The 12,447-nt window shown below is 41.2% G+C and overlaps 1 protein-coding gene across 1 annotated transcript in view; it reads left to right on the forward strand.

Annotated features, from left to right (window-relative positions):
* Positions 1 to 12,447, forward strand: part of LOC132394459 (collagen alpha-1(V) chain-like) — a 251,204-nt gene that overhangs the window by 141,035 nt on the left and 97,722 nt on the right. The window contains exons 21-24 of the mRNA XM_059970642.1: positions 2,156 to 2,209; positions 4,239 to 4,283; positions 4,374 to 4,427; positions 6,091 to 6,135. Coding sequence (XP_059826625.1) covers positions 2,156 to 2,209; positions 4,239 to 4,283; positions 4,374 to 4,427; positions 6,091 to 6,135 — 198 coding nt within the window. The remainder of the gene's footprint in view (positions 1 to 2,155; positions 2,210 to 4,238; positions 4,284 to 4,373; positions 4,428 to 6,090; positions 6,136 to 12,447) is intronic.

The following is a 12,447-nucleotide window of genomic DNA, read 5'->3' on the forward strand; positions in this document are numbered from 1 at the left end:
CCAAAACCCTCCTACTCTGACCCTCTCTACTCCAACACCTGCTCTATAAAGTTTTCTTCTTTTTGAATTCACTGACATTCATGCATCTGCACAGTGTGCCTTGATGTCTACCCAGTTTCCTGTAAGCCAATCTTTATATTACACCTGATATCAGTTCTTTCTTATTGTTCTCAACAACTTTGGATGTGACACCTTCCATAATCCATGCATTGCTTCTTCAAAGAACTACAGTAAATTGATAAAACATGATTTCTCTTTCTCAAAGCAATGCTGACCTTTACTCCCTTGCTTTCATCTACTCTACTCAGAGAGGCTTGGATAGAGTGGATGTGGAGAGAATGTCTCCATTATTAGGAGAGCCTATGACCAGAGGACACAGTCTCAGAATAAAGGAACATCCCTTCAAATCTGAGATGAGAAGGAATTTATTCAGACAGAGAGTGGTGAATCCGTGGAACTTGCTTCCACAAAGAGCTACAGAGGCCATGTCATTGGGTGTATTTAAGGTAGAGACTGATAGGTTCTTGGTTGGCAAAAGAGTTAAGATTTCCAGGGATAAGGTGTGAGAATGTGTTTAGTTAAAAAGAAACAGCCTAGATTGAGAGATTGAATGATGGATCTTGCTCAATGGGCTGAATAGCCTAGATTTATAGGCCCCTATACTAAATGGTCTTATATGTTTAGTAACAGCTTTAGCCTTTTCCTGTGACATTTGTAAAAGTAACTGGCCTGTTGTTTCCCATCTTGTCACAAATGTTTTAGACAGTGACCTTCAGACCACATCCACCTCTAGGTGAAGGCTCTCTTCCTTGCTTACCCAGTCACTATAAATCAATGTCATGCCAGTAACTATATTTCACAAGGAAATTGAGATTTGGTATGTCAATAAAGACTTGAACAAACTTCTGCAGATGTACTGTGGAGAGCATTTTACGTAACTAGTTGCATCACCATCTGGTATGGATGAGCCAGTGCACAGGAATGAAAAAAAACACAGGTTTTAAAGTCAGCTAGCTCCATCATGGGCATTACCCTCCCCAGCACTGAGGACATCTCAAGAACGTACATCCATCATTAAGGACACCCACCACCCTGGGCATTCCTTCTCATTACTACTAACCGAGAGGAGGGGCAAGAACCTGAAGGCACCCATTCAAGATTTAAGGAGCCGCTACTTCTCCTCCACCATCAAATTTTTTGATTGGTCCATGAATCCATGAATACTACCTTGTTATTCCTTTTATTTTTGCTCCAACCTCTACCCTCTACTCACCGCACCTTCTCTCCTTCTCCTTCTCATTGTGCTCACGCATTTCTTAAACACTCACCTCCACATTTTCCCTATCTCCTTACTCCATTCTGCCTACCCCTCCTCCCATCCCTCTCACCCTTTCCTCTCCCTCAGAAAGTGTGTGTGATAACTTCCTGCATCTCTCTTGTCCAACACTTAAACATCATAGTCAAACTTTACGAAAAAGCAACTTGTAAAGAACTGGCCATAGTTTTCCAATGTCCTCTAATGGGCTAAAGAATTCTGGCTTTGCCAGTGATTTCACCTTCCAAGTACAAATTAGTGAAGCTCCAAAGAAACCAAGTTGGGTGAAAAGTGATGGGTATTTTGAGCTGTTGGTGTTGCCAATTTTCTAAGACAATTTGACAACGTAAACATTGTGTTGTGTTTCTACATTGATGTTTGTCATATGAAAGGTAACGAGTTTGTGGGATGTCTGGGTGAAATTCTTAAGGTCTTTTCTGAAACCCAACTTGCTCCCCTTCCAAGAGTTATTGTCTTCACTGATGTAAATTCCTCTAACGACCTCAACCTAGTCTGTTTCTATGTATCCTGAGATTTGAGATCTTCCCTCTGAGTTTCTTGATCTCTGAAGAACAATGCAAACTCAAATCCAGAAATTCTAAAGGGGTCTCCTTTACAGCCATTGCAATTTATACAATCCCTGAAATATGAAATTTCCTATTCATAGTTAACACCAGCTGCTTCAGAACTGTCAATGATTGGTAATCAACAGCAAATAAAGTGTTGGCTGTTTAACGATTCTCGTAATCTCAATGTGATATGCTTTATCATTTGCACCTTCTGGCACATAATAACTTATTCTAATCCTTTACTCCTTTGTTGTCTTTTTTTAAATCACAGGGAGCAAGAGGACTCCTCGGACCTAAAGGACCTTCTGGGCTACAGGGACCTCCTGTGAGTAGTTGTAGAAACGTATACAAACAGTACAACAATACCAGTACAGGTCTGGTACTTGGAAAGTTTAGCCACACCACTGCAGATCCATTTATAAGCTTTTGTGAGAACATTCACTCAGTAGCCACTTAATTTGGTACAAGTGGCACCTAACAAGTCATTTTTGTCCACAGAACTGCTATTCACCCAGTTGTTTTGTTTTTGCACCACTCTCTGCAAACTCAAGAGAATGTTGTGGATGGAAATCTCAGGAGATCAGAATGTTCTGAGATTCTCAAGTGTTCCCGTCAAGTTCCACAAAGTCATTGACACACATTTCGTCCCCATACTAATGACTGGTCTGAACAGTATTTGAACATTTTGATCATGTGTATGTTTTTATACATTAAGTTGCTGCCACGGGATTGTTTGATTATATACTTGCATTAATGAGCGGATGTTACACCTAATAGTGTAACCACTGATTATAAGTCCAGTCAATATGTAGGCATTCCAATTAATCCATAAGTTAACTTGCAACATCATTCCCTCCTAGACCCAGTTAGCATTCACATCATATGTTGCTGTAACTGTTGTTTCCAGTTGCTGCACTGTTTTACCCTGCACTGTGTGCTCTTGATGACAGATCAATAGTCCTTTCTCATTTGAATCCATGCAAATCTCTTATCTGCAAGAACAAAAGGGTCATGGTAAGCCCCAATGTGTGATCGCTTTGTAATTGGTTTATTAAGTAGTCTTGAAATTTGAAAAAAAATTGTGATAATGATGACTACGTCGTCTTCTTGTTAAGACTCATTCACTTCACTGCTGTTGTCCAGACAGAGAGAGATTGTCTCTGGCCTGTGTACAGACCAATGATAGCTTAACATTGAGACACAGGTCACATCAGTGCCTCTAACCTTTATTTGATGAGTTATCATTAATCTCACATTTCACCCACTGCTCCCAGAAATAGCTTCAGCAGGAAAAATATGCCCAATTGTTATTGCATCACAATAAAACTGGCTTCCACAAGGGTGTAGGTGCCCCAAATGCAACCATTTGTTCTCTCTAGTACTGATGCACAGGAGCAGCAGTTTGTACCAGCTACAAAATGCACTGTAGCAACTCACCATGACACTTCACTTGGCACCCACTAAGTTATGGACCCCTACCATTAACTGAGGGGCCTGTGGACCCCAGGTTGGGAACTCCTATTCTAAATCAATGCTCTAGAAGGAAAAGGCAGCAAAGCATGGGGAATACCACAACCTGGAAGCTGCTGTCTGAGTTAATACCATCTTAACATAAGATTGTAGGGTTTAGAAGCAGAATTAGGCCATTCAGGTAATCAGTTCTGCTCCAAAATTCAATCAGACATGTATTTTTTACCTCATCCTTCTGTTTTCTTTCTATAATCCTTCACCACTTTACCAATCAAAAAACCTATACACCTCTGCCTTAAATATTACCAAATGACTCGGCCTCTACAGTCCTCTTTGGCAATGAATTGCACTGATCCACTGATATGGCTGAAGAAATTCTACCTCATCTCAGTTTCAAAGAGAGGTCCCTTTATTCCCAGGTTGTCCACTTGGATTATAGTCTGTCCCACTAATGGAAAGCTCCTCTCTATACTCACTCTATTCAGGCCGATTGGTGTCTGGTAGTTCTCAATGAGATCCACCCCTCTCCCCACCCTCTTCCTCTAAAGTCCATTGTGTGCAGGCCCAGAAACATCAAATGATATTCATATGTTAAGCTTTTTATTCCCGAGATTACTCTTTTGAACGACTTTGCAATATATCTCTGTTCCTTCATTCTCCCAGTAAAAATCCTGGAACTCCCTCCCTAAAAGCACTGCAATGTACAGACACACAAGGACTGCACTGGTTCGAGAAGGCAACTCACTATCATTTTCTCAAGGGATAGACAATTAAGTGCTGTCTCAGTCTGCAAAGCCCACACTCTTGAATACACTAATTTGTTCTAACAATTGGTTCTGTTACTCAGCCTGACCATAGATATCAATGTCTCTCCTGTGTTTCAGGGTGTTCGTGGAATGGATGGCCCACATGGTCCCAAAGGAAATATAGTATGTGACTTCTGCTCTTAATCCTGTTTAGCAGTTTGTCCGTTTGTTGGTGCTCTGGAGCTTAACGTGCTACCTGATTTACCTCCACAGGGGCCACAGGGAGAACCAGGACCACCTGGTCAACAGGGCATTCATGGAGCACAGGTAATCTGCCCGCCACTGCATGTTGATTCACATTGTGTGTGACCTCAAGTTTTTCTCCAGGTCTGTAAATCCTTGAGTGTCCAAAGAAAGACCAAGTCAGCTGGCCAGACAGCTCCTGTAGTAAGGGAATCCATTAATGTTTCAGGTCTGATAACCTTTGTCAAAACCGGCAAAGGGTGAACTAGGAATGTGGAGGAGGAAGGCGTCAGGATAAATACATTAGCTGTGATAGGGTGAGACCAAATGTTACTGTGACTTGTAGCCAGCAAGAGGGCTTTGGGACATGCCAACATGTCAATCTATTACTGATAGAACGTAGTGCAGGACAGTATGGATCCTTCTATCCACAACCTTGTGCTAAACTTTAAACTACTCCTAGTTCAATCTAACCATCCCCTCCCACATAACCCTCCATCCTTTTGTGATCCACTTGCCTATGGAGGAGTCGCTTAAATGTCCATAATATATCCAATTCTAGCAATACAATAAGGGTGTATTCCAGGCCCTTGCCACTCTCTGTGTAAAAGAACCTACCTCTGTCATCTCCCCTGATCTTTCCTCCACTCACCTTAAAAGGATGTCCTCTGGTCTTGTCGTCTGGGGGAAAAAGAAGTGTTGGCTGTCCATTAAAACTATGCCTCTTATCTTCTTATACACCTCCATCAGGTTACCTCTCATCCTCCTTCACTCCAAAGGGAAATGAATTATCTCGTTCAACCTTTCCTCCTTAACCATGTTCTCTAATCCAGGTAGATCTCCTGTGCACCTTCTCCAAAGTTTCCAAATCTTTCCTGTAATGAGGTGACCAGAACTGAACACAATACTCCAAGTGTGATCTAACCAGAGTTTTACAGAACTGCAAAGTTATCTTGCAGACCTTGAACTCAGTCTTCTGACTAATCAGGGTCAACACACCCTATGCTTTCTTAACCATTCTGTCAACTTGCAGCTTTGACTCAGACTCCAAAGTCACTCCACGGTGTTGAGAATCCTGCCATTAACCTTGTACTCTTTGAGTTCGATCTTCCAAAGTGTACAGTTACATTTTTCTGGATCGAACTCCATCATCCACTTCTGAGCCCAGCTATGCATCCTGTCTGTATCCATTATATCCTACAACAACCGTCTGCACTGTCCACAAAAAAAAAACCTTTGGTCATCTGTAAGCTCCCTGATGGAGGGAGAGTATTCATGTGAAGGTCACAGGTGGATTACTGGTAGAAGTGACCAGTTCCAGTAGAGACCGAATGAAAAAGTGAGTCACTTAAATTTGGAGAATTCAACATCAAGTCCAGATTACAACGTGGCCAGTAGAAAGAAGATTTACTTCTTATGTGTTCATGTCTATTCTAAATCTAGACCTCTACGATAAAAATTGCCCTGTCCTAAGTCTACGATTACTTTTCGCATCCTAGGTGATGCAGACCAGATTTATTTACACTTTCCCCTAACTGAGACAAACTGAGCTTTTGACAGGATTGGGAAGATTTGGCTTTGGTTGATAGTTTTTGGACTTGCCTGAGGTTGTACTGGATTTTGTTGAATTTCAGTGAAGCCAAGAAAAGAAATATATCAGCAAAATAAGTTCCAGATGAGCTTGAGATGACCGCACTGATTGGCTGCAGTTTTTCATTCAATCGTTCTTCTCTCTCCTCTCTTGCAGGGTATACCTGGTCCTCAGGGAGCCATGGGACCTCCAGGTCAGAAGGTATGTCACTTAAGTTTCAGGCCCTCCATCATTTGGGTTAATTAACCTCAAGTACCTTTAATTCACTCCCAAAAATAGTCTCCTCCTCATGAACAAATACCATTCTCACAGTGCGTGAACCCAGTGGCTTGTTGTTCTTGAGCATATGCCAGTGTCCTTGAGAGAACCTCTCAGGATTGAATGTTCCCAATGAGGAACGGTGTACTTTAGAATGACAAGAGAATTGGAGGGAGGTTTGGCAGATGGTTCTCAGAACTTCTATTAGCTGTAAAGCCTGGTGGGAGGTGGAGGAAGGGATGAGTCAGTTGAGTACTGAGGTTGCTGACCAGGGTGGAGGTGATCTGCGCTGTTCAATCGGCAGTGGCAGAGTGTGCCCTGCTTCCCATTCAGACGGTGGGGCTTCTGCAGTCTGGCTTTGTATCAGGGAATTTCAAAGATTCAAAGTGCATTCAATGAATGAATAAATTATACAACTTAGTTTGCTTAACAGGCAGTCACAAAGCAAGGAACTCCAAAACACACAATTAAAAAAAAATAAGACCACCCCCCAGTGCTCACAGAGGAAGAGAGAAAAAAACAAAACAATAGAAGCAACAACAACAACATTCTGAATGAAACTGAGTCCTTAGATCCAAATCCCTGGAGCAGCTTGAAGAATGCCCAAAGCCTCAACATTCAGTCCATCATATTAGCCGGGCAAGTCGCTCCAAAGTTCTCAGACATGAAGCACAGCAGGCAGGGTCAGTCTCAAAGCCTTAGCATCATAGAGTGAGGAGCCCCCAGACTGTCTGGGCTGGCATTTAAATTGTCTGAACCTTGTACTAGGATCTGGGCCCCACTGCGGTGAATTGCTCTGGGCCTAGATTTTGCTGCTGGAGTAGCCGTTCTCAAGCTCTCCATCTCGGCTTGGCACTTAGAACAATACAACCACACCTGACTTTCGATAACCTCTAGCCATTCTGATCAGGAATCAATGAGCTTGATACTTCTCCATTTAGTTACCTTTACACTAACATTTACTGGATGTCATTGAAACTCAACTGAGTGGAGGAAGCTGAGGAGAGAACATGGCAGAGATGTATAGAATTATGTGGAGAATAGATGGGGTAGATAGAAAGAGACATTTTCCCATAGCAGAGATATCTATAAGAGACCTGTAAAGAAAATCTATGCGAATGTGGACTCAAGGCGTTGGGCAGGTTAGGACTATACTAAATCAATCAATCAATGAAGACTGACCCTAAAGTGGTGTATATAGTCATGAGGATCTAGATAAAGAGAATGCACAGTCTTTTTTGCAGGGTTTGGGAATCAAGACTAGAGAGCAAGAGGGTAAAGATTTAAAAGAGGTCCACACCAAAGGTGGTAAGTAAGTGGAATATGCTTCCAGAGTATGTAGTTGAGACAGGTACAGTAAGAATATTTAAAAGATGTTCAGACAGGTACATGGATAGGAAAGATTTAGAGTGATATGGGCCAAATGTGGGCACATAGGAATCTTGTTCAGCATGGATGAGTTGGGCTAAGGGCGTGTTTCTGTGCTGTATGTCTCTTTGAGCACCTCTTAAAGCTAGCAGTCATTAGGACTCTAAGGAGTAATTCCTTCACCCAGAGAGAGGCTTTGACCATGAACACACTGCATGAGGGGCTAGTGTATGCAGAGACTCTCACAAGACTGATGAACTATCTAGATGAATCATCAAGGCAGGGAAGTCTATGAACAAAGGGCTGGTGAATGGGATAGCTGTAGAAGGCTCTCTGATGGTCAGCGTGGAGTCATTGAGCAGAAGATCCTCATTCCTTTCTGTATCACTTTATAACTAATTGAGTTACCTATGATTGACAGGTTGGATTCTGAGATTCTTCCTTTAGGCAGGAGGGTTTTGAGCCTATACTTGGATGGGTTCTTCTTCTTTTGGAATTGATAAGAGAACTTAAGGTAAAACAACCCTTAGGGCACAAGTGATCATGATATGATCGAATTCAACCTGCGATTTGAGATGGAGAAGCTAAAGAGAGGTGTATAGGTATTAGACTGGAGTAAAGGGAATTATATAGGCATGAGAGAGGATTTGGCCTGAGTTGTTTGAAAAAGAAAACACAGGCAGGGATGATGTCAGAGCAGCAATGTTTGGAATTTCTGGAAAAAAAATTCGGAAGGCAGAGGTTATATACATCCCAAAGAGGAGGAAATATTCCAATGGCAAGTTGACACATCTGTGGCTACCAAGAGAAAGTATAGCCAACATAAAAACCAAAGAGAAGGTATATAATAAAGCAAAAATTAGTGGGAAATTAAAGGATTGGGAAGCTTTTAAAAACCACCAGAAGGCAACTAAAGTGTCATTAATCAGGTAAAGATGGAATACAAAAGTAAGCTAGCCAATAATATTTATGAGGATACCAAAAGTTTCTTCAGTTACATAAAGTGTAAAAGAGATGAGAGTGGATATTGGACCACTGTGAAATGATGCTGGAGAGGTAGTAATAGGGTCAAGGAAATTGCAGAAGAGCTGAATAAGTATTTTGCATCAGTCTTCACTGTGGAAGACACTGGCAGAATGGTGGAATTTCCAGACGTCAGGGATCATGAAATACGTAAGATTGCCATAACTAGAAAGAGGTTTCTTGGGAAGCTGAAAGGTGTGAAGGTAAATAAATGACCTGGACCAAATGGTGTATACCCCAGGATTCTGAAAAAGGTGGCTGAAGAAATTGTGGAGGTATTAGTAATGATCTTTCAAGCATCACCAGATTCTGGAACGGTTCCGGAAGACTGAAAAATTGAAAATTTTACTCCAATTTTCAAGAATGGAGAGTGGCAGAAGAAAGGAAATTATAACCAGTTAGCCTGACGTCAGTGGTTGGGAAATTGTTGGAGTCGATTTTTAAGGATGTGGTTTCAGTGTACTTGGAGGCGCGTGATAAAATAGGCCATAGTCAGTGTGTTTTTCTCAAGCAAAAATCTTGCCAGACAAATCTCTTGGAATTCTTTGAGGAAACAATGAGTAGGATCAACAAAGAAGAATTGGATAATATTTTATACTTGGATTTTCAGAAGGCCTTTGACTGCTTAACAAGTTAATAGCGCAAGGTCTTGCAAGGAAAACTCTAGCATGGATAAAGCAGTAGCTGATTAGCAGGAGACAAAAAGTGGATAAAGGGAGCCTTTTCTGGTTGGCTGCCAGTGACTAGTGGTGTTCCAGAGGGATAGGTGTTGGGTCAATTCTTTTTACTTTATATGTCAGTGATTTGGATGATAGAATTGATGGTTTTGTTGCAAAGTGTGCAGTGCAGATAATATGAAGGTAGTCAGATGGGGCAGGTAGTTTTGAAGTAGAGACTACAGAAGAACAGACAGATTAGGAGAATAGGCAAAGAAGTGACAGATAGAATACAAAGTTGAGAAGTGTATGGTCATGCACTTTGGTAGAAGAAATGAAAGGGTTGACTAATTTCTAAGTGGAGGGAAAATACAAAAAATATGAGGTGCAAAGGGATATGGAGTCTTTGAGCGGGATTACCTAAATGTTAACTTGCAAGTTGAGTCCGTGGTGAGGAAGCCAAATATGATGTTAGCACTCATTTCAAGAGAACTAGGATATAATAACAAGGATGTAACATTGAGAGTTTATAAAGCATGGGTGAGGCCTCACTTGGAATATTTTCAGCAGTTTTGGTGCTCTTATATTAGAAAGTGTAGAAAGTCAGGTAGTTTAGAAAGTATATTCTGAAACTGGAGAGGGTTCAAAGGAGTTCCATGAAAATGATCACAGGATTGAATGGCTTGTCATATGAAGAGCATTTGGACCTCTATTCACTAGAATTGAGAAAAATGAAATGTGACTTCATGGAAACCTATCAGATGTTGAAAGGCCTTGAAAGAGTGAATGTGGAGAGGGTGTTTCCTATGGTGGGAGAGTCTGAGACCAAAGGACATAGCCTCAGAATAGAGGTGGATCCTTTTAGAATGGAGATGAGAAATTTCCTTAGCCAGAAAGTGGTGAATCTATGGAATTCTTTGCCACAGAAAGTTGCTCTAAGTAGCACTCAGTCGCCTGTTAACTGAGACAATCCAGGAGCATCTCCACACTTCATTGATTTTCAGGATTGACGCTTGAGAGGCCATTTTGAAAGACAATGTCAACCAAGCCATTAGACTCCTCAATTCCCAGAGTCTAGTCTGACACCAACACACACACACACACCTCCACTCCCTTTGCAATATTTGCTTATTTCTTTCTCCATTCCTTCCAAAACATTGTTTACATTATTTACATTTACATCATTTATTATTATATTGTAATTTGCCCTTTACTGTGTGATGCACCATCAATAACTCACACTGAGACGTAAGGCGAGATATCGGCTTTTATTGACTGAAGAAGGAACCAGCAGTGAGTGACCATCATATTACATCCTGGAGAATGAGGCAGAGGATTAGACCTGAATCGCCTTTATACAGGGGCCTGTGGGAGGAGCCACAGGAGCAGTCAGCAGGGGGTGTGTCCAGACAGGCACACGTAGTTCACCACACTGTGCCTATTGTCTTGTTTATTAATTATTGTACTGTCTTGCACTGTTTTGTGCACTTTGTGCAGGTCTGAAGCCTATGTAGTTTTATGCTGTTTCACATAGTCTAATGCAGTTTTGTGTTGTTTCAGGTAGTCTAGTGTAGTTTTGTGCTGTTTTATGTAGCACCATGGTCCTGGAGCATTGTTTCGTTTTTACTGTGTACTGTAGCAGCAGTTATGGTTGAAATGGCAATAAAAGCGTCTTGACCTGATGTTTATTGTTTTATGCAGAACTACGTGAATGCACAGCTGCAATGAAAAATTTACTTGCAGCTGCATCACTGGCACATTCAGTAGCTTCATATAAGAAACTTTCACAATGAAAACATAAATTAAGCATAAAGTGGATCCCAGTTTTACAAAGATCACAATTAGGACAATCAAAATGTAAAGTCTATTTTAGTGCAAAGTGAGTGTTACAATACTAAGGTAATGGTTAAGGTCGTGCCAGTTAGTTCAAAAACTTAATGACTGAAGGGGAGTAGTTGTTTTTAAACCTGTGGTAAGTGACTACTGGCTTCTGTACATTCTGCAGTGGATAAGAGTTGGGAGAATTAAACCAGGGCCTCAGAATCAACTAGAAGAACCAGTGCACATGTGTACCTGATCTGCAGAGGTTAAAGGAAAAGGCAAAACCCTCACTCCTCAACACTCCAACTGTTGTTCATGACGAGTGTCTCTTTCAGTTTGATATCTGCTCCATGAAACATTCACAGGCCAGTTTCCTGGAGTAAGTCACTGTCAGTGCAAGGTGCTCATCCCTTTTTTTTTTGGCAGGTAGCTTTAATTTAGGAGTGGTTCAGACCTCTGTAACTTCCTCAGCACTCAAAGTTCAAAGTACATTTATTGTGGAAGTACATATATGTCACCATATACTTCCCTGAGATTCATTTGCCTGTGGGTATTCACAATAGATACAAAGAAACACAATAGAATCAATGAAAAAAACTGCATGCAAACAAAGATGGAACAATCAATGTGCAAAAGACAACAAATTTTGCAAATACAAAAAAGAAAAACAAAATAAGATAAATAGTGCTGAGAATAGAAGTAGTAGAACCCTTGAAAGTGAATCCATAGCTTGTGAAATCAGTTGGGACCTCAGTGTTAGTGCGAGTAAAGTTATCCACTCTGGTTCAGACATCTGTTGGTTGAGGGGTAATAACTGTTCTTGAACCTGGTGGTGTAGGACCCAAGGCTTTGTACCTCCTTCCTGATGGCAGCAAGGGGAAGACAGCATAACCCAGATGGTGTGTGTCTTCGATGATAGATGCTGCTTTTATGTGATAGTACCCCACAAAGATGTACTCAATGTAGGAAAGGCTATCTTTTGTTTGCTTTTAATTTCAAGGGTGTCGGTGTTTCCATACCAGGCTGTGATGCAACTTGTCAATATACTCTCCACAGTTCATCTATAGAAATATGTTAAAGCTTCAGATGACATACTGACTCTTTGCAAAATTCCAAGAAATAAGAGGCACCGCCATGCCTTCTTTGTAGTAGCACTTGCGTGTTGGACCCAGAACAGATCCTTTGAAATGATAACGCTGAGGAATTTAAAGTTATGGATTCTTTGCCACTCAGATCCTCTGATGAGGACTGGCTCATGGACTTCCAGTTTCCTCAGACTGCCAATACCTTAACATTTCTGACATCCTTAATTCATTGATTCATGGAAGAGTAGATGGTTCAGGCTGTTATGACTTTGGCATACACCAATCTTGTAACTTTGCTGAAG

Source organism: Hypanus sabinus, chromosome 5 (genome assembly GCF_030144855.1).
Source record: "Hypanus sabinus isolate sHypSab1 chromosome 5, sHypSab1.hap1, whole genome shotgun sequence".
Lineage (NCBI taxonomy): Eukaryota > Metazoa > Chordata > Chondrichthyes > Myliobatiformes > Dasyatidae > Hypanus > Hypanus sabinus.